At 35.6% G+C, this 20,071-nt stretch overlaps 5 protein-coding genes across 11 annotated transcripts; 2 read left to right on the top strand and 3 right to left on the bottom strand.

Annotated features, from left to right (window-relative positions):
• Positions 1-6: 6 nt before the first annotated feature.
• Positions 7-848, top strand: LOC120773825 (COMM domain-containing protein 3). The gene is made up of 2 exons (XM_040102938.1): positions 7-226; positions 284-848. The coding sequence occupies exons 1-2, from the start codon at positions 103-105 to the stop codon at positions 745-747; spliced, it is 588 nt and encodes a 195-aa protein (XP_039958872.1). The 5' UTR covers positions 7-102; the 3' UTR covers positions 748-848.
• A 30-nt stretch (positions 849-878) lies between these two features.
• On the bottom strand, positions 879-2,262 carry LOC120773824 (cobalamin trafficking protein CblD). Of its 3 annotated transcripts, none has more exons than XM_040102935.1 (5): positions 2,045-2,262; positions 1,742-1,988; positions 1,518-1,684; positions 1,289-1,453; positions 879-1,230 (listed from the first exon to the last, which is right to left on the bottom strand). In XM_040102935.1, exons 2-5 carry the CDS (start codon positions 1,944-1,946, stop codon positions 946-948), a joined length of 822 nt encoding a protein of 273 aa, XP_039958869.1. In that variant the 5' UTR covers positions 1,947-1,988; positions 2,045-2,262; the 3' UTR covers positions 879-945. The 3 variants fall into 3 exon arrangements, with proteins under 3 accessions (XP_039958869.1, XP_039958870.1, XP_039958868.1); XM_040102936.1 differs by having other exon boundaries at positions 2,060-2,262; XM_040102934.1 differs by having other exon boundaries at positions 1,742-2,262.
• A 241-nt stretch (positions 2,263-2,503) lies between these two features.
• On the top strand, positions 2,504-5,753 carry LOC120773823 (probable RNA-binding protein 19). Its single transcript, XM_040102933.1, has 5 exons — positions 2,504-2,634; positions 2,696-4,123; positions 4,199-5,034; positions 5,095-5,211; positions 5,276-5,753. Exons 1-5 carry the CDS (start codon positions 2,599-2,601, stop codon positions 5,592-5,594), a joined length of 2,736 nt encoding a protein of 911 aa, XP_039958867.1. The 5' UTR covers positions 2,504-2,598; the 3' UTR covers positions 5,595-5,753.
• Positions 5,754-7,207: 1,454 nt separating this feature from the next.
• On the bottom strand, positions 7,208-18,074 carry LOC120773969 (active breakpoint cluster region-related protein). 5 transcript variants are annotated; one of them, XM_040103209.1, is made up of 14 exons: positions 17,990-18,074; positions 16,646-17,150; positions 12,402-13,075; positions 11,722-12,340; positions 11,346-11,629; positions 11,155-11,275; positions 10,588-10,608; positions 10,177-10,275; positions 9,105-10,118; positions 8,636-9,019; positions 8,397-8,566; positions 8,197-8,336; positions 7,882-8,131; positions 7,208-7,775 (listed from the first exon to the last, which is right to left on the bottom strand). In XM_040103209.1, the coding sequence occupies exons 2-14, from the start codon at positions 16,964-16,966 to the stop codon at positions 7,586-7,588; spliced, it is 4,287 nt and encodes a 1,428-aa protein (XP_039959143.1). In that variant the 5' UTR covers positions 16,967-17,150; positions 17,990-18,074; the 3' UTR covers positions 7,208-7,585. The 5 variants fall into 5 exon arrangements, with proteins under 5 accessions (XP_039959143.1, XP_039959141.1, XP_039959140.1 ...); XM_040103207.1 differs by lacking the exon at positions 17,990-18,074 and adding an exon at positions 17,914-17,953; XM_040103206.1 differs by lacking the exon at positions 17,990-18,074 and adding an exon at positions 17,590-17,904.
• A 526-nt stretch (positions 18,075-18,600) lies between these two features.
• On the bottom strand, positions 18,601-20,030 carry LOC120775453 (60S ribosomal protein L7a). Its single transcript, XM_040105639.1, has 4 exons — positions 19,905-20,030; positions 19,647-19,770; positions 19,216-19,586; positions 18,601-19,021 (listed from the first exon to the last, which is right to left on the bottom strand). The coding sequence occupies exons 1-4, from the start codon at positions 19,917-19,919 to the stop codon at positions 18,716-18,718; spliced, it is 816 nt and encodes a 271-aa protein (XP_039961573.1). The 5' UTR covers positions 19,920-20,030; the 3' UTR covers positions 18,601-18,715.
• Positions 20,031-20,071: the final 41 nt, after the last annotated feature.

Raw genomic sequence — 20,071 nt, 5'->3', positions numbered from 1 at the left:
CCTTTACGTCAAAGTCAAAAGTGAACAGAAGAAATGTAAAAACAACTCGATGATAAAACTAGCACTGGAGGTATTTAAGTAAACAAATAATATTGTACAAAAATGGCTCTTAAGCTTTCCGAACCTGTGATAAAGGGTCTTCAGCAGTTGGGCACAGATATAAATATAGACATTTCGAAAAAGCTAATAGCAAACACACTGAAACATACACTTTCTCCTGAAGCAAGTGAGTATGTATTTACTTAAATTTAACAGTATTTACGGAATGTTTTCTTTGATAAAGGTGTTCCATCCGTACCGGATATCTACGTAACGAATGCAGATAAAGCGAAACTTAGTGAATATGCTGTAGTAACATTACTAGCGATAGCTACCAAACACGGAACTGATGCTGGGAGTTTGCGAGCATTTTTGGAAAAATGTGAAATCCAATCAACTATATTAGAGGAATTGGTCCGCATCTATGACGATAATCGAAAGGAGCTAACCATTCGTCAATTGCAAATAGGAAGTGATTTTCCACATATTACTGATGTACAATGGCGTATTATGGCGGATGTTCGCTCATCTACTTCTGACTGTAGTACAGGCGAAGTGAGTTTTCATGTAAATCTTGGCCGTTATAATGAAACCAATGGGGAACGAGAAACTATTGTTGAATTCGTATGTAGCACTGAGGAAATGCAATTACTAATTAATAAGTTGAAGGAAATCGAAAGACACTGTGAAAAAGTGGCTACAAAATAAGCACTTAAATTTATAAACCTTGATACAGGAAAACTGTAGACGGTTAAACAACGATTAAAACTTTGCAAAGTAATCACTATTGGTGATTTCATTCCCTTAAACATGTGTAGAAGAATTTAATTAAAACAAAATTTTATTTCATTTAATGAAACTTATAACAATTTTGAATTTACAGTTTATTAGGGCAATGGTAGCCTGCTATACTTGTTCGTCAATAAGCGATTTGATTTGCAAATAATCACATGGCGCATTCGTGTATATGACTCCAGAAAATGTAGCATCGCCCTCTTCGGTGCTAATTACAGTGCAGTGATTCTTTTTTATCAACTTCATATTAATCCCTCTAAATCGTTCGTCAACTTTATACAGATTTTTTCCGTTTGCCCAAGAATAAAAGGGTTTGCCGCTGAATGGATTCATAAAATCAGCCCAATACCCATGCAAGCGAAGCCTTGACGTAATTTCCCGTGCCGCCAAAACAAACTGATCAAACGTTAAAATATTTCAGCATTTTAATTTTAATAATCATAATTTCAATTACCTTTCTTGCGCCTTGCTCGTTATCACCTGAAAAACGCAATGTCATTAATGCTAATTTCTCACTAGAAACAACCTCAGGAGCCGGAAAAAGTTCGTGTAATGACTTTCTTATTAGTGAGGGGCATTCACCGACAGTAAATTGTAGCATAGCAGTTTGTTTTGTATTCTAAAAAATATTTTAAATGAAGTCACATTTGAGTGTCTAAATGGATATATTCATAGATTATTACTTTTCCATCGAAATCGACAATTGACTCCAGTGGTGCTTCTAAATTGATGGTTGTTGACGCACTTTGCCACGCTGGTCCAACTGCGTTAGGAAAATAGAAGCGATTCCCCCGAGGAGCAAGCAATTCCCAATTCGGTCCACATTCGCCACCAAGAAAATCAGAGTCATCTAAAAGAAATAAAAACTTGTATGTTGTCATTGAGATACTACCCATTTTAATATCACCTTCAACACGCGCCTTAGACTTTACCACCTTGAAAACGCTATCAAGGTTTTTGGGGTCACTACGTCGCGAATAATGTGCAGTGCTTGAAACACCCACGATTGGCGTTGACGACGATGGTGGCAGTGATAGCTTAGTAGCGTTATTAGTGACATTTAAGACCCCTCCTCCCCCCCGATTTAGACATCGCAATAGCGAAAGTGACATTAAAATATTTGTTTCGGCTATTTATTGCGTAGCGTTTGTTTTCTTTTCAAAGCATTAATATAAACTTTATTATTTAACTTCTTCTATTGTGACGTTACCATTAGAATCCTTACGATTCGCAATCACTTGATTGTCGTTATAATCCAACAAGCCTTAACAATTATTTTCGAAATGTGGACGAATTACCCAAATCCTGGATATAATATTGCCCTAGCAGGCGTCAAGGATTTCAATTAGTTCTTTAAATAAACACACAATTTGGTCTCGAATATAATTTCGTACTTCGTATTTTCTTTCGCGAGCTTTTTTCTGTCAAATCAAAATTTTCTGATCAGCTGTGCAAAGGGTTGCTATTTCAAATAACCAAATAACGTATTTTTCTCAAATTTACAAATTAAAAATATTCGTTTATGTATTTTCGTAAGAATAAAAAATGTTTTTGTTTGTGTATAGATATGAAATGAACAGGATAATTTCCTTCCACTCGTAGGAAAGTCTTGTCCATTCCTTATACAATTTTAAAGAAAAGTATTGGCAGCCCTAAATTATGACATTTCATTTCACGTGCGGTGCATAATATAAACAATGCGGTTTTTGCTTATTTTATTTGTACTTTTAATTTAAAATATTTGATATAAATATTGAAGAGAAAATGTCACGAATTATAGTAAAGCAGTTGCCAAAGAATGTAAGTATGCAATCAAATATTAAATGAGTATGTTAATACTGTAATATACTTGCTATGTTAGATCAGCGAAGAAAAGCTGCGCAATATCTTTGGTACGAAGGGTACAATCACGGATATGCAGCTCAAATATACACCAGACGGAAAATTCCGCCAGTTCTGCTTTATCGGATATCGTAGTGAAGAAGAGGCGCAAGAAGCTATAAAATATTTCAATAACATATGTATTCAAACAAGCCGTATCAAGGTTGAAGTGTGTGCTGCACTTGGCAGTGAGGATAAGCCGCTAGCACGTAGCAAAAATGCTCGAAAAGCTGAGACACAGACTATGCAGAAAGAATTACAAAAGGAAAAGGACAACAAAAATAACGGAAAAAAAGCTCCCAATGTGGTGGATGAAATTATAAGTAAACATAAGGATGATCCTGATTTTCAAGAATTCATGAGTGCACACGATAAAAAGCGCACTTTATGGGCAAATGACGCCGGAGAAGCTTCACAACCTACCGAGCAAGATAAAAATACAACTGAGGAGGAAATCCGTACAGAGGCGAAAGGAACTGAATATGTCGAAGGTGAGAATGAGAACAGTAATGAAGGTGGAGATAGAGATGAAGATGAAGAAAAATTAGCAGAAAAGCCAATCAGTGATCTTGATTACATGAAAAACCTTATGGCAAAATCAACGAATACGAATCATAAAAAAGACAAAACGAAAGCGGGGCTTGATTTGTTTACTATTAAAATGCACAATGTTCCTTACAAAGCGAAACGCCAAGAGATCTTGAAATTTTTTAAACCGTTAAAGCCATATTCTGTACGGCTACCTACAAATGTTCATGGTTTCTGCTATGTCGGCTTTAAGACGGAAAAGGAAATGGTTAAAGCTATGCTCAAAAACAAAAGTTTCATAAAAGGAAAACAAGTGTTTTTTTCCGATTTCACCGAGAAAAACAAAATTACAAAATCGAAAGGAGAGAAGGGGGAGAAAACAACGGATCTTCATAAATTAAAACCAACAAACCCGAAATGGGCTCAACAAGAACAGAGTACACAAAATGAAGAAGGAATAGCTGAATCGGGTCGTATTTTCTTCCGTAACTTGGCTTACACAGTTACAGAAGATGATCTTCAAAAATTGTTTGAAAAATTCGGACCCATCGCTGAAATAAATGTGCCCGTAGATACCATAACTCGACAAATAAAAGGTTTTGGCACAGTTACATTCGTTATGCCAGAACATGCCTTGCAAGCTTTTAACAAATTGGATGGCACCGATTTTCATGGTAGGCTATTACATCTAATACCAGGAAAAAGCAGGGATGACGACCCAAAAAGTGATGAAAATGACCCAGCTCTGTCGTTTAAACAAAAGAAAGCTTTAAAGCTGAAGAAATCAGCGCAACAGAGTGGGAATTGGAATACATTATTTTTAGGTGCAAATGCGGTGGCGGAAATTTTAGCTAAACGTTTCTCCACCACTAAAGAAAAGGTAACATACTCTTATTTATGCTCCAATACTTATTTCCTCTTATGTTGTTTTTTATCTTTATTTTATACACTTAAGGTTTTAGACACAAGTGAGGGCGGTTCCAGTGCGGCGGTTCGTATTGCTTTAGGAGAAACACAAATTGTCATTGAAATGAAAAATTTCCTTGAAGAGAATGGAGTGCGGCTAAGTGTTTTTGATGCCCCTACAGTGAAGCGTTCTAAAACAATTATCTTAGCGAAAAATTTACCAGCTGATACGACAGTGACAGAATTAACGCCAATATTCGCGAAATTTGGCCCAATCGGGCGACTCGTTTTACCACCCAGTGGGGTCACCGCATTGATAGAGTTTTGTGACCCATCAGAGGCGAAACACGCTTTCAAAAAATTAGCGTATAGCAAATTTAAAAATGTGCCATTATACTTGGAGTGGGCGCCGGAACAAACCTTCACGACAACGTTAAATGGAGAACCTATTATTCCAAAACAAGAGGAAGAAGTCAGCAGTCTTAATGAAACGATAACACAGGAAGCCTTGCAAACTGAATCAACAACACAATTAAATGCCGATGGAAACCTCGAAAGCAAAACAGCTAAAGACGAAAACTCTAACATTGAGGAAGATTTAGTGGACGAACCTCCTGAACCAAATACAACACTCTTTCTTCGTAATTTGAATTTCAAAACCGTCCCAGATACGATACACAATCATTTCAAGCACTTAGGACCAATACACACTGTGGAAATAGCAAAGCGGAAAGATCCTAAAAATCCACGTATTCAAGTTTCAATGGGTTATGGTTTCATACAATTTAAGTTGGCTGAAACAACAGAGAAAGCTCTAAAGGAAATGCAATTTACACAAATCGACGGCAATCAGGTGGAACTGAAGCGAAGCGATCGAATACTAAAGTAAGTAATACGAAATCTTTAGTTTTTAGCCATTCAATAATGTTGTTTTTTCATATTTAGAACTTCGTCTAATGTGCCTCGTAAACATTTGGTGAAAACACAACAAACAGGCACAAAAATGCTTGTACGCAATATACCTTTCCAGGCGAAAGAAAAGGAAGTCCGCGAAATCTTCAAGTAAGAATAACAAACATTTGCATGAATATGAATACTCTAATGAAATCCTTTCATCATTCTATAGGGCGTTTGGTGAATTGCGTTCTGTGCGCTTACCAAAGAAAATGACGCCGGGCGCAGACTCACATCGCGGTTTCGGTTTTGTAGATTTCGTTACAAAAAGTGACGCCAAAAAGGCATTCGAAGCGCTTAGCCAAAGTACGCATTTATACGGCAGACGATTGGTGCTGGAATGGGCATCCATCAATGACGACGACGTGGAAGAAATACGCAAACGTACCGCAACTGAGTACTATGCTAGTACAAATAATGTCAAACGAAGTAGAAAATCTGTGTTCAATACTAGCGAACATTTGGAGGATGCTGGTGAAGATGACGAATAAACAGAAGGGAATAAATTTCACAATCAAATTACTTTAATAAGTATGTTTAATAATAATATATTTGTTTTTGTATAACTGCACTACAAAATACATATATTCGTATTTAGATAAACTATAAAGTAAATAAGCATCATATAATTTTACATACAGGTAAAAAATAAATTAAATTGTTTTAGCCTACGTCATTTTTTTATTTATTTTGAATTAATATATTTCTTCGCATCCTTTCAAAAGGGTCGATAAGTAACCATTATAAGGTAAATGTAAGCGACCACAGACTAAGTCATTGTAGTACATTCATTGCTTAAAAATTATTGAAACTAATAACGCTAGATGATTGCCGGAAAAGTGGAAGTCTTTTAGTTGAATAGCAGTAAATTAAGGAAAACGGATAATTAACGGTGGTGTCGAAATGTACACACTCATTGACTTTGAAGTATTTAAACAACCTAATATGGCAACTGTTCAGATCGCTGTTTTTAAATACATATACAATTACTATTGGTGTTGTTGTAACAACTTAAAATTGTTTAGAGAAATGCTATTGAGGTGACAAGTCTGACCGGCTATACATATATCCCCCGTTTACTCATGTAGACCCGACTTGTGTGAAATTTTAAGTTTATTATGGAAACATAATAAATAACAATGTGGTTTTAGAAATCAACTAAATTTAAGCTAATTCTTCTTTAATTAATATGTTCAGCTTTTCATTAAGGTTTATTACCAGGGACCGGTTAAAAAATCATTTAACTTAATTCAAATACAAAAATTAACAATGCAAATGAAACAGAGCACTGTAAAATACATTTAATTGTAGAAACTCCTGATTTTCGGAATAGAGAAATGAAATAAGTATTTATAACATGGAGTACACGAAGATAATTGAGTCTGATAATATGTTACATACTGAATCATCTGCTATATTTATGGACAAGAAAGTTAATGTTAAATTTCCTCAAGTTACGAGACTTGCAACTTCATGATCATTTATCATTTACACAGGGGTAAATAACAGGATTCCAGCGTTATAGTTTTTTTTTTTTTTTTTTTGATAATGAAAATTATTAGTAATAATAAACATAAACATTACGAAACGCTTAATGAGCAGCTAAATGTATTCCTGTTTAAGTATTAATGTGTATATCGTCACATGAAATGCAAAATGACGTATCATCAAAAAATTCGAAATTGAATGTCTTATTGATTCTGATATACTACTTCAAATTGCATTCATAATATTACATATGTCCAACATTTTGAGGTTCTCACCTCAGATATAAACCAGTTTTAACCAATATAAATTTTTTTTTCCCTCATGTTCCATTTTATTTCGTTTTTCATTCATGCCACTATAAAATTCCGAAAATGATGTTACGTTATTTTGCATTTCAGGTGACGAAATGTTCTATTGTATTGTTTTTGTAAACTGACAAAATTTTAAATTTTGTCTAACTTTTAATAAGCTTCCGTGATAGTACAAGCCGTGCAAATCTATGGTATGGAGCAGTGTAGATAGATATATTTATAATATTTCGATACTTCCAGCATCATTAGAGTGCGCTTTAATCAATACTTTTCTTTTGTTTTGTTTCATCTGTTAATATTGTAAATGTATCGACTATAAAAATTATATTTTTCGGCACACATCTGCCAAAAATTCTCTCTTGCTGCATACACCCTAGGGAAACTTTTATGCGCCATACAATTGCAATGTTCTTAATTTCTTTGATTCATTTTGTTTTTTTTTTTTTTGCAATATTTCGTAAACTCTTCCGCTTCTTTCACCATTTGCGCAATAGCGAATTGTCGACGTTTGCACCGTTTTGCATATGCCTGTATAAATACAATGGAAGCTACGTAGTTATAAGAATAATTTCTCTCACGCAGGTTATGCGTATGCATACAAAGGCCCTTTGCTTGCTACAAAAATATATGCATTTTACAATATTTCTGATTAGTCACTTTCACTTTGCCTATGAGTTAATATTTTAATCCTTTTTAATACGCGCCTGCAGGAAGCAATAGAGTATGCCTGCTTGGGCCATGACATCTACGGTACTGGAGGCTAGCAAGTCTTTCTGTTTAGCTTGCGTTTGACCGGGCCGCAGTAACGTCGGACCGAAGACCATAGCTAAATTGTGCAGCGACATTTTGTTGTCAGCCTCCTGATGATGTACCCTAAAATTGAACGACGCAAACAATTATTGAGAAGACCTTTTTGCTTCTACCATTCCATGGATTTTAAATACATGTTTAAATTTTTTTTCAAAATGATTGTACATACCGAATTAAGTGATCCAATATATGATTTATAGATGCTTTATTCGCCTGTGGCAATTCTTCAAATACTTTTATGAGTTCATTTATACGCGCCGTCTCGTTGTTATTACTGAAAGCGCTGAACGTTTCAAAAAATTTCGGATAGAGAGCATCGGTAAATAATGCCTCGGGTAACTCTCGCAGATATGACTTCAAAATACCCGTAACTGAGTGTATATCCACATCTTTCAGCAGCTGTTCAGCCTCGTAGGCATCTTAGAAGAAAAGCAAACAGAATTAGCAATAGTTTTCAACAAAATTGGTATTACAGATCACATACTAGTTTCGAAAGACTTCTTCAATTTGGCCAAATCGGAAGCGGAGCCACTCACGCGATAAATCCCCACTTCAGACATGCCGCGTCGTTCTACTTCACGGATGCAGGCACTGATAATGAATGGAATGTCTCGCTTCTCACGCCTGTGTTAGGTGCGAAATCATTGTACTGATATATTACTGAGCGTAGTAATTATTACTTACTTTAAAATTTGACTCATTTTGGCACCAAAGAGCGCACCCGGCTTTGAAGTTGGCACACGTCGTAAAGTTACTTCGCCGGGTACAAATCGCAGTGTGGTATTCAGCGTTATGGTCTCGCCAAGTTTTAGTATACGCGGCAATGGCGTCTCTTGCAACCAACTACGACTAAGCTGTAATGAAGTTGTTAGCAAAGATATGAAGTAAATTTTCTGAATAACCTAATAGCTTTTATAATTTACTTTTAAGACGTGTTTGGCTCGTAACTTAGGACGTTCATGTGCTTCATACAACAAAATTCGCACATTCTGGCTGCCCTCAAGCTCTAATACAAAACTTTCATTCCAAAGTGGGCTCAAGCTACGACACACCATTTTCGTGGTGGCTTTTCGGAAATAGTGGCCATACGAATCCACTTCTATGCAAATGTACAAATCGGCAGGCTGGTCAAGACCCGTCAGACCGTGCACTGTCATATGCAGATCGCCCACTAGTAGACTCTCGTCATTGGTGTTTCGCATCAGATATGAACCCATTTCAGTCTTCATACCTTTCTGCATGGCAACGATAAAAGCGTGCACCTCTAAAGCGTTTATCGTGTTCGCTCCAGGTATGTTGCAGGTTTGCTAGATTTGCAGATGCAAGAAAAGCCAAATTTCAAATATCAAATGGAAATATGTATAAAAACAAGTGCATTTGTACTTTACTAACCTTCAGCGACAGTATAGATTCAATCCACTGCGTGCGCTCGAAATCAGAACTCAAGAAAAATGTTATTGTTTTATTGGTTGCTTTATTGGCAATGCGGAAGACTAAATTCGGCGATGCCAATACCAGCTGCGACTCTAAGTCAGCCAATTTGCGGCGATATTTATCACCCGAACGCAAGCCATTGGACTTTCGTCCTTTATCGTCCTTCTCTTCGAGCAATAATTGATCACGTACTGTGCACGCTTGCGTTTTCAATTGCAATATATTTGCAGGACTAGATTCTTTGAGGTCAGCACTGGCGTCTGCCTCTTCGAACACCACAACATCTTTCAGCGGTATAAACCATTTCAGCTCATAGTCAATTCGGTCACGTCCGGATGCCTTGTACTTGGCACAGGCGATCACATCATTGAACAAGAAGAGATGCCGCAACTTACGATGCCCATCCACCAATTCAACAATGAAAGAATTCTTCACCATGCGTCTCAGATTTTTATTCGATTCGGTAGACAAACGCTGGTTCACCACATTGAATTGTTTCAGGAACAAGTGTATGGTCTTCTGTGCCTGTCGCAATGGCTGATGGTCCGGATGATTGGGTGGTGTTTCGCGCAACAAGTCATTGAAAACTAATGCATTGATTTGTACACGCGCCACAGGTTTATGCAACAAATCCTCCAGGGTAAGCGACTGTTCGGTATGTAAATTTACGACAATCGTTGAGACAATTTGTTTGAATTGTGGATTATTAGCGCTGCACTTCTTTACTGTATCAATTGCCTGGCCGTAGTTGTGCAAGAAAGCGCTATACAAGTTAAAACTGTCTGCTAGACGTTTGAAGGGTTCACCAATAAGAACGTCTCCTCCTTCGTGCGCCGCTATCGTTTTCAAATCGTTTAGAAATTGTGTGTGCACATCATAAAGTTCGTCGATTTTAAAAAATATCGTATTCTCTTCTTCCTCCTTGATCACAGGCTGTGATGTACCCAGTGTGGCATGAATTGCTCTCTTATACTGCGAAAAAATAATAATTAATATGGTTATATGTTAATTAGGTAAATAAATACCCCACCTGTATCATTTTGTTGAGGCATTCCACGTATATTGTTTCACTTTGTATAATACTGCTCAATATAGAGCGTATTTTAGCGCCTCGTGCGTTGCCTGAGACCTGGAAAAGTGTAGAGCTTTTGTTTATATTTTTGCAATTATAATCGTAACATGAACAGAAATTTTAGATTATCACAATAGCTCGCACCAGCTCTTTTGAATCAACTTTATTAATAAATGAAATGCACTTCATATTAAACTTAACCAGTCGAGAGTAATTTACTAATTTTAAACAAAAAAATTTAGTCAGTACTTTTTTGAAAATTGTTCTATTATTGCTTTGCTTTTCAAGTAAGAATGAGAAAGTTACTTATGTATTAAGCATATCTATTAATTATGGCTATAATCAAAATTTTACACATTAAATACTCACTAGTATTGCTGAAACTAAATTCTGTTGGGGAAAAAATTTTAGAAATAAAATGGTAAATCCACAGTTAGTAAGTGTAAAGAAATAATGGTCAAATGTTAAAAATATTTCAATTTTAGTACAGTAAGTATATGTTCCAAAAATACTAGATCAAAAAATTTATGTGTTGAAGTTAGTAGGAATAAATAGAAAAGTAAAGGCTGCACCGGATTTGCCTTTAGATGAAATTATTTCTCTAAATTACAAATTACAACACAAAGAAATTAATTGTTAATATTGCAAGTTTCGAGTATACGCGATAATCATAGGAAATCATAAGTTTCGAATTTTCTATTTATTGGAATTGTTTGATTATGAACAGTCAAAGGGTGAATGTGAGTTAATTTGTAAGTATTGGTTAAGCATGTATTCATCTATATTTCTAAAATTAATATTCGATCATTTTTGGAACATATATTTTAATAACAACTAATACATGTCCCGGTATGTAAGTAAAAATATGTGTATATATGAGGAAATATGATGTGAACTTTCTATATTGATAATATGAATGTGAACAGAAATGATTACCTTGCGTAAAGCACTAGGGGTTTGTGAATTTTGCTCGTCGTGAGATATAGTTCGCATTATTGGTGGCCCCTCGTACTCTCCATCGCTGTCCAAAGAGCTTGAACGTGTTTCATTGCTTTGACTACATCAAAATAATATTATTTGTTATTGTGATATACGGTACTTGGTAGGGTTATGTCATTTTTACTTACTGCAGAAAATAATCAATGTTCACATAATTTGAGCTGCGTCCAGGTGATTCAGGGTCTGTCACACTCGCTTGACTGCTTAGGTGTGTGGCAGAACCGATTGGAAGCGTACTGCCTGGTGTGGAGAGGTCATCGCGACTAGACGATGAACCGTTACCGCCAGGTTTGATATAAACATATTCACCTTCGCCGTTATCCAGCGGCACTGTGTCATAATACGGTTCATTGTCCACTACAACCTTTGCACAATCAGAGCCCAAAGATGAAACTGATTCGTAGCTTTTAATCTGGTAAAAAAATTGTGCAATAACAAATGTTTATACAATTTACAAACAGGTAATTATGAAATAAGAATAGACCGAGCAAATTTCTTACTTACAATTTCAGATATGCCTTGTGATGCTAGGGATTCTTTCGAGCCCACAACTTGAGTTTGGCTATTTTCTGCGTCAGCCGCCTGAAGTGAATAATGTGATTTCTTTTCCAAGCTATTTGTTGAAGAACTATCTGCTACAGCTAGCTTTGAAGGTTTACTCAAGCTTCCGGTGGGTGATACACCCATCGCAGTGCCACTGGTACGACCACCTGTAACGTTTCTGTTTTGTATAGAAACTGTTCGTCCCAAACTGCCAGTAGGGCTTTGTGTTATTGCCATATCCGTTCGCTTGGTTTTTTCAAGACTTTCCGATTTACCAACTTTACGTCCCAGTTCTTCCATTAAATCAGGCGGATTAAACTTCCCCAAATCCGATGTCGTTTTCCTGTTGGATGTAAGCGCCTTACCTTCCATAGATTCTGGTGATTTTTGCCGCAAAATGGCTGATGGTTTTAAATTGCGTTCAAGTGAATTCCCAGGACTATCAGATGATGACAAATTTCCAGATGCGCTAGGTAAGGGCATACTGCTACCAATGTAAGGTGTATCGCGTTTTGGAGATGACGAAAGTTGGCCAGGTATAGTGGGTGGCTCGACGCGTCGGATATTCTTGGGAGGCGGTCTGAAAAAAAATTAAATATAAAATAATAACTAGAATTTAGTGTAATGCAAATAATTCATACCTTGGAGGCATTTTCTTCTTATTGTCGGCATGTGCTGCATACGATGAAGCTGACATTGAAGGCGATGTTAATGCAGGGGATAATGGTGGCGCAGTCGGTTCAACTTTTGTTGAATTTTTACGTTCGAAACTACTCAAAGTTGGAGTCGTTGTGCTCTGCACTGACTCACTTCCCTCCAGTCCACTATCCAAGTCGGCATCCATATTCGTTTTGCTCTCTTTCACCTCGATTACAGTAACAAAGTGTGATGCCTTCTGTGCATTTGTTTTTAATGGTTTCTGTCCAGTTTCTACGGAGGATGTTATTTCAGATTCCTCAATATCTTCCAATGGTAAGTGACGAACTGCGTCACTATCGCTAATTGTAGAATTTGTTCCAAACGAAGCAGCCAACTCATTTATACATTTATGTAGGGCACCATTCTCGTTTTGCTGACGAGTATCCTTTTCAGTGCCCATATCTTTGTCTTCTTGTTCAAAACTTTGTTTTCCACTGGTATTTTTAGTGTTGCCGGTACCGGTTTCAGCAGATCCCGAGCTGATTTTGGAAATGCTACTAGTATTGATACTACTGCCGCCAACACCCTCAACATATTTGTTGTCAGTATTGAGTGAATATCTGTTGTTTTTGTCTTTGATATCATTGCTGGCTTCACGTAAATTTAAACTAGATTTCTGCAAAATTAATGAAAATATTTAAGTTTAGAACAAAATTTTTTCTAAAGGGAAATCCAAACACCTATTTTGTGAAAATATTTTATTCTTTAATAAGGAGGAAAAGTTATAATTAGAGTTTATTTTGGAATTGAATAATATATTTTCCTGCAGAGGTCAAAGTTAAGAACAAAAAGTTTATATAAATTTAATGATCATATCACAGTATTAAAAATACATAATAATTTATATTCTATTATAACAAAAAATAATTAAAAAAAACTTCACACATTTTGTTAATTTATTATAACACAATAACCATTAAAATTTAGGCAAATGAGGCGGATAGGATTATGTTTTGTCTTATGGTAAACTGCGGAGATGGCTTAAACCTTTAGAACTCCCCAATTTGTCCAATAACACTTGAATGCATTCATAATATCAATTTCATATGTTTGTGGATACAATAGAAAAAAATAAACTTAATCGAGTTCTCCATCCCAACAAGTTGTTGATTTTTATTCACAGCTTTTACTTATAAAATAATTTTAAGCTCTGGAATATGTTTTCATGTACTCTGCTGTGCTCTAAGCAACTTAGTGGATATACTATGCGCATGCTATCAGTTGCACTTAAGCCATAGTGTCCGACATAAGAAGCCAAGTATAAAAGATAGCTTATGCATTGGAGTGTAAACAAATAAAATCAAAAAAAGCCCTCATAAAAGATATTTTTTATAAAGAAATTTAGCGTGGTCACTCGGCGCACCTAGCATACATTTGACATAGCTAGGCGAATGCATAAAATTAAGTATGGAATTAAAAAGCACAATGAGATAACGAGGAATAAACGAAAGTCTATTGAAAATGAATTTTTATAAAATGATTAAATGCAGCACACGAATTTGCGTTGAAGATGGCAGAGGTATTGACAGCTAGTACGGGGGCTAACTATTACAACTTACTAACCGTGTTCAGTATTAAATATTCGTGTATCTTTAAGTACATATGAATAGAAATGTATGTGAGAATTATGTATGTCTACAACGATCATGTGAAATAAGTATATTACTTTGTTCAATGTGCATGGCATAACTACCTTTTACAAGGAACGAAAAATACACGTTAAGTACTTATGTACACTGACATAAAAATATGTAGACACGTATGTAAGTATAATATATAAATGCACACGATGATGTATAAAATCATCAAAGTTAATAATAATGCAATAAAAGTTAATTAACGATAAGCTTTAGTATTTTAAGAACTTTTGAAAGTAGTAATGGCCACATATGTATGTACATACTTATAAATGCTTAAAAGAAATCTTGCATTAATTAAAAGAGCACAGGCTTAAGTCATCACGCCTTTCAAGCCGAGTGTCGATTAATACCTTCAATTCAATGAGGAATCCTTATTTTGGACAAATCTAATTGTGATGAAGGCATACGACAAGACGAATTAATACTCAAATAAGCAATATGTAAACTATTCTATGAATGAGTGAGCAAGTATTGGCGTTTATTAAATGCTAACGATATTGTGATTCACAAAGCGAGCAAGTGACTGGTTGAATGTGGCGGCTAAATACCGACACTGGCGTTGAAACGCCTATGAATATCGTACAAATATATGGTAGTATATCAGTACACACTCATACATTTCAAAGTACCTATATTTGACGTTCAAAACAAAGATAGTGAAATAAATATACTTATACATATGTATGTATGGTCATATAATATATTATAGTCTATAATTTACATACATATATGAACTGAAAAAAGTATTGTTACAAACGATTTTACATTTTTATGCCCTCTTCTACATTGCAAGTACTTAATGTAATATCTTTTTCATTCTAAGATAGTAGTAACATTTATTTTCCCTTGAAAGAATCGATTCAAAGTTTACCCCTCTTGTCCACAGTTTAAATTTTTCCTTGAAGGATGACATTGCAGCAGCTGCACGGTACAAACACTATGACTAGTATATGATTTAAAAGTAGGCGTTTTTGTCTTTGTATGCGTTTTCGATGAGATTTTTATTTAACTTTTATTTTTATTGGTTACTTTTTGTTTCTTGTTTTCCTTAATATTAGGGAGTTGGCTTTGCACTTTGTGTTTATTTCTCTCGTTTCGAGTGGTAGATGCGCACCGCACGATTCACCCACATACAATTACACGTCCAGCAACACTGCAAGTTTCATTGCCCAACGCTCTTCGCCCCTCAACAAAAACTAAATTGGTGAGTTAAAAGTCACTGTTGGCGTTGCAACACGCGCTTTTACGTAATTTCTGGATTTCTCTCACTTCTTACTACGTCACGTTGTTTTCATAATCGAGTTTTTGTTTTCATTACACTTTTTTTGTTTTTGCCCGTTGTCAGGCTAACACAAATTGCAAATGCACCGAGAGCTTTGTAAAGATTTCCAATTTAAGGAGCACTACCTATCGAATCGTGGTGCTGGTAGCCTCTTAAGCAAATAGAAGTGCGTCTCCGTACGTTTTTGTAGGAGTCAGTGTTTAAGATTAGTGCCTTCTTATAGATAAAACTACCAAATACGTGATATGCTATGTATTTGTATTTTTGGAAAAGTTCTTTGTGTCTTAAAAACTATCGAAACGTTTTCTGTAAATACGCGCTCCGTGTTTGCCTTTCGCCTACGTTGCAGACTATTGCGCTACTACTACAATACTCTTTTTTGTGGTGGCAGGGAGTGTGGGCAGCGTCGGGTGGCTGATCTCCAGTGCTGAGTGAGTGTCGTGATTGAGGCACTGGTGGGCGATAGCTGCTTACGCGTTTGTTGTGATAAGATAACAAACTTCTTTTGCCATTTTTCATTTGTCGTTGTCGTGAAATCGCACCGTTATTGCTTCTGCTGCTTGTGCGCGACTGCGACAACTTTTTACTAACCTTTTTAGCGAAAAATATGAGCTAAACAATGTTATATTTTTAGCGTTTGCGGTTTTTACTTACTACTTTTATTTGGAATTTTTCATTTTTGCTTTGCCCTGACTTCGGTTAAGTAAATGGTAGTTCCAGCAATATAAAGGGAACAAGTGGTTGATGTTGATAAGGAAATATTCTCTGTATAAATCACTTGCTCATATTTTCTGCTTTCCTATTTTTGCCAGTTTACTTGAATCCAACAAGGGTTAGAGTATGTAAACCAAATATTTTCATAACAATGAAGAAGTTCATATTTCTACAAGTCCTAATCTCAATTTCTTATAATGACTAGTGGTGTACACGGGTAATATATTTTATAAAATACATGTGGAGAATTACAATTCTGTTATTTTAGATTAGTTATGCATACAGTTTTTAAATATTGCAGTAGGGTTTATTTCAAAATTAACGAATAATATGTAAAAATACTCGTTACATTTAAATTTCGAATTTAAAAGAAGCGAAAAATAAGCAATTAAACTCTACCACGTTTTTACTTTTAGATCATAAAATGGTACTGAAGAAAGTGTTTACAATTTACATTTTTTGAAGTTCTCCTAATTTATCATAGTGATGTTCACATTTTGGGTATATGTATATTTAACATATCATATATTTGTATAATAAATATTCTTACCGATATATTAATTGCGCATGCATCCTCTCCACTAAGCTGACTTGCATCAGTATCGGCTTGCAGTGTTGTATTAGATGTGGTAGCAGCTTCGAACAAAGAAGTTGGATCTCCTCCAGATTCACGAAACTTTTCAACGTCTGACAGTAAGCGCTCCAAATATTCGACATAAAGTTGCTCTTGCTCCAATTCTTTTGTCAACTCAACAATTTTTAACTTGTGTCGTTCTAAGCTGGCTCTCACATCTTGTTCCCACGCATCTGATAGTGAACTCTGTGGAAAACGTTGCATCCACAATCGTTGGAAATCATTAAATACACTCATTTTACTATTTTCGTAGATTTTTTTGCGATATTATTTTATTTTTTTCTCTTTTGAATTGGTGACCAAAATTTTAATTTATTTCTGTAACAAATTATTTGCATATCGTTACAGTATTTACAATGTCAGTGCTTGTTGTTGGCCTTGCATCTCTTGCATATCGCTCTGTGCATCATACTGCTGCAATCTATTCAAATATACATATATGTACATATGTCTATACATAAACAAAAAAATATATTTTTTACAACCGTAGTGTTATATGCAGGTATGACTGCAAACATAAGAAAGATGATATGCCACGCACAAGTCATAACAATGCAACCAAAGTTTTCTTACAAGTTTCCTTTCTTTTTCAATGACGCCCACATGTAGTCTAGTAAAAGTGGATTGCAAAGTGGCCGCAGATGCTGCGCTTCGCTCATTTACCACTATATTGCTAATATATCCAACAAACAACATGCAATCAACCCTAAACTGTCTAGTTTATTAATTTGTGTAAAAGTTCACTGCCACTTTCTATGCGCCCTCCTCCACAGTAAAAGCGAAAATACGAAAAATATAAAAGACAACAATTTTTTTTTTTTAAATAACTCTACACCCATTTTTAGAGAACCAATATGTACCTAGGTAAATGCACTTAGAGAAAGGGGTATTTTCTTGCACGTCTTGTACGGCTCCTACTGAAAACCAGAAGCCATGTATTTCTTAATTTATTTGTTGTGCTAATTATCGTAAAGCGCTTATGTTTCTATTACATTATTTGTATCTTGTCTAGTTGTAAATAGAAAAAAATTAAAGCCCGAAGTACGACTCAATCGAAATGCAAATTGCCAACCACGATGAACGGTTCCAGCCACAGAATGAACGAATGGTTGGCTTTGCTTTGTGTTACTCTTCGCCGACTTCTGCTTAGCACTCCGTTTTCACACATTTAGCAAAGCACATACCGAATTTCTTCACATTTTTTGCACTTTTTCGAATAATCTTTCACTTATTTTTTATAATAATTCGATTATATTTTACACTGTATTATTTCCAATAGCTGATTGAAAATCAAAGAAATAACTTAAAAAAGTAAGACACTCCCGTGAAATACGCAACTGAATGCATTCGCTTCCGTATCTATTGTTTTGTTGTTGTGGTACATTCACAGAGATGCATTTGAAAGTAGTACGATCACAGGTGAAAAGACCGGTTACTGAAATCGATACTGTTTGCCGATATCAAAATAGTGATGATGTTTCATATCTGAATGAGGAAGTATTCATAAATCGGATTTTTGGTATTTGGTTATTTTCTTTGGTTATTTTTTTAAATAATCACTTATTTATTAAATGAAATCAATTCATTCTCGAAGAACTAATTCAGTTTGTGGTATATCCATTCCTTATAAGATATCTAATAGTGGAGTATTGAACTTTTTTAATTTAATAATCATTGTTTATAATTGCAGCAATTTTTATGTATTCGTCGAGTTCAATGATTTTTTTAAGCATACTTAGCAGTCATATTACTCGGACTATGTTTCTGAGAACTTCTGGAGCAGTGATCTTGTGTACAGATGTACAACTAACCCACATTAATTTTTTCCTCCATTCAAACCCAACTATACTTTTACATATAAAACATATTGCTTCATGGAAGTTCAGTACAAACTATTTTATTTACTTTTTCATTTTGTCTTCACATCCCGATGCTTAACAAAATCCCATAATTAAAAAACATTTAACTGATACACCCATCAGCTGTTTAGCCTTGTTTTTGTGCCAATTCACGCGCCTTAGCACGTTCCAATTTAGCAATACGAGCCAAACTCTTGGAGCCCAGAACACCACCACCCCAGTGTTTACGGATTTCATCATGGCGGTCATTGTAGTTAGTCTTGATGGCCTCCAAAATCTTCGCGAAGTTCGCCTTATCGTTGGCCTCCACATTGGTCAACGCCAAAGCAGTGCAGGTCTTACGGCGCACCAACAAACCAAGACGGGCTTTGCCTTTAACAATGCAATAGGGAACACCCATTTTACGGCAAAGTGCAGGAAGGAAAAGAACCAACTGTAATTAAAAATATATATTTATAATTAATTCATGTCTGTGCTTACATTACGCAATTCACTATAGCCAACACTTAATCAGCATGTCAAGTTTCCACATTCAATTGTTAATTACAGAAAAAACAATTTCAGTTGAAGAAATTCAAGTTAACATCATTTTTAAAAGTTGGTATATATTTATTTGTCACAACTTACCTCCAAGGGGTCAACGTCGTGAGCGATGACAACCAATTGGGCCTTCTTCTGTTCAACCAACTTGGTTACGGTGTTTGTACCAGAACGCACGAAGGAAGGCTTCTTTTTGGGTTGGACGTCTTTACCCTTAGCCTTAGCTTCGGCAATTTTCTTCAAGCGTTGCTTTTTAGCCAAAGCCGACTCTGGACGGTACTTTTCCAACAACTTGAATGTCTTCACTGCTGTGGTTTTATCCAGAGTTTGGGTAAACTGGTTAATTGGTGGTGGCACCTTCAAACGCTTTTGCAAAACAGCTTTTTGGCGTTGAACACGAATGTATTTGGGCCATTTAACGAAACGAGATAAATCACGTTTAGGCTGCACATTCTGACCTATAAAGAAAAATAAATATTAATAATAAAATACAGCTGTGATGCAGGCGTTAAACTCACCGATGCCAAAATTCTTAGGGCGCTTCTCAAAGAGTTGGTTCACCACTTTCTTTACTACTGGCTTCTTCACGGCCAATGGTGCTGGAGCAACCTTCTTGGTAACTGGCTTCTTCTTTGGCCTAGGCTATAAAAGGAAATTCACTTTTAACACATAACAAACACAAATATTTGCTTGCAATGATTGCAGTAATCCATAGCATATTTACACTTTGCATATTGCCTGCGCAATTAATTAATTTACATCACATAACTATTTACCTTCTTCACAACCATTTTGGATTGTTTTTAAAAACGCGATGTAATTGAAAAAAGCAGATTTTAATAGCGGCCCGAAAAAAGAGCTGCTTCTACGTCTGCCTGTCAAAAAGGTAAAGGAATCGAGACAACGGAAATCGTGTCGGTGTCACTTAAATGTCAAATCATAT

Source organism: Bactrocera tryoni, chromosome 4 (genome assembly GCF_016617805.1).
Source record: "Bactrocera tryoni isolate S06 chromosome 4, CSIRO_BtryS06_freeze2, whole genome shotgun sequence".
NCBI lineage: Eukaryota > Metazoa > Arthropoda > Insecta > Diptera > Tephritidae > Bactrocera > Bactrocera tryoni.
Note: the sequence above shows the minus strand (reverse complement) of the source record. Positions and strands in the feature narration are given on the sequence as shown.

What these genes read in the sequence shown, in the direction of transcription:
- LOC120773825 (XM_040102938.1), top strand. Translation starts at nt 103, where the DNA reads ATGGCTCTTAAGCTTTCCGAACCTGTGATAAAGGGTCTTCAGCAGTTG. An exon ending in TACACTTTCTCCTGAAGCAA is followed by an intron (nt 227 to 283) that starts GTGAGTATGTAT and finishes TCTTTGATAAAG; the next exon opens with GTGTTCCATCCGTACCGGAT.
- LOC120775453 (XM_040105639.1), bottom strand. An exon ending in CCCTAAGAATTTTGGCATCG is followed by an intron (nt 19,587 to 19,646) that starts GTGAGTTTAACG and finishes TTTTCTTTATAG; the next exon opens with GTCAGAATGTGCAGCCTAAA. An exon ending in ACGACGTTGACCCCTTGGAG is followed by an intron (nt 19,022 to 19,215) that starts GTAAGTTGTGAC and finishes TTTTAATTACAG; the next exon opens with TTGGTTCTTTTCCTTCCTGC.
- LOC120773824 (XM_040102934.1), bottom strand. Translation starts at nt 1,946, where the DNA reads ATGTCACTTTCGCTATTGCGATGTCTAAATCGGGGGGGAGGAGGGGTC. An exon ending in GTCTAAGGCGCGTGTTGAAG is followed by an intron (nt 1,685 to 1,741) that starts GTGATATTAAAA and finishes TATTTCTTTTAG; the next exon opens with ATGACTCTGATTTTCTTGGT. An exon ending in TTGTCGATTTCGATGGAAAA is followed by an intron (nt 1,454 to 1,517) that starts GTAATAATCTAT and finishes AATATTTTTTAG; the next exon opens with AATACAAAACAAACTGCTAT.
- LOC120773969 (XM_040103209.1), bottom strand. Translation starts at nt 16,966, where the DNA reads ATGAGTGTATTTAATGATTTCCAACGATTGTGGATGCAACGTTTTCCA. An exon ending in CATGCGCAATTAATATATCG is followed by an intron (nt 13,076 to 16,645) that starts GTAAGAATATTT and finishes TTAATTTTGCAG; the next exon opens with AAATCTAGTTTAAATTTACG. An exon ending in AAAATGAGTCAAATTTTAAA is followed by an intron (nt 8,337 to 8,396) that starts GTAAGTAATAAT and finishes CACCTAACACAG; the next exon opens with GCGTGAGAAGCGAGACATTC.
- LOC120773823 (XM_040102933.1), top strand. Translation starts at nt 2,599, where the DNA reads ATGTCACGAATTATAGTAAAGCAGTTGCCAAAGAAT. An exon ending in TAAAGCAGTTGCCAAAGAAT is followed by an intron (nt 2,635 to 2,695) that starts GTAAGTATGCAA and finishes TTGCTATGTTAG; the next exon opens with ATCAGCGAAGAAAAGCTGCG. An exon ending in TCTCCACCACTAAAGAAAAG is followed by an intron (nt 4,124 to 4,198) that starts GTAACATACTCT and finishes TATACACTTAAG; the next exon opens with GTTTTAGACACAAGTGAGGG.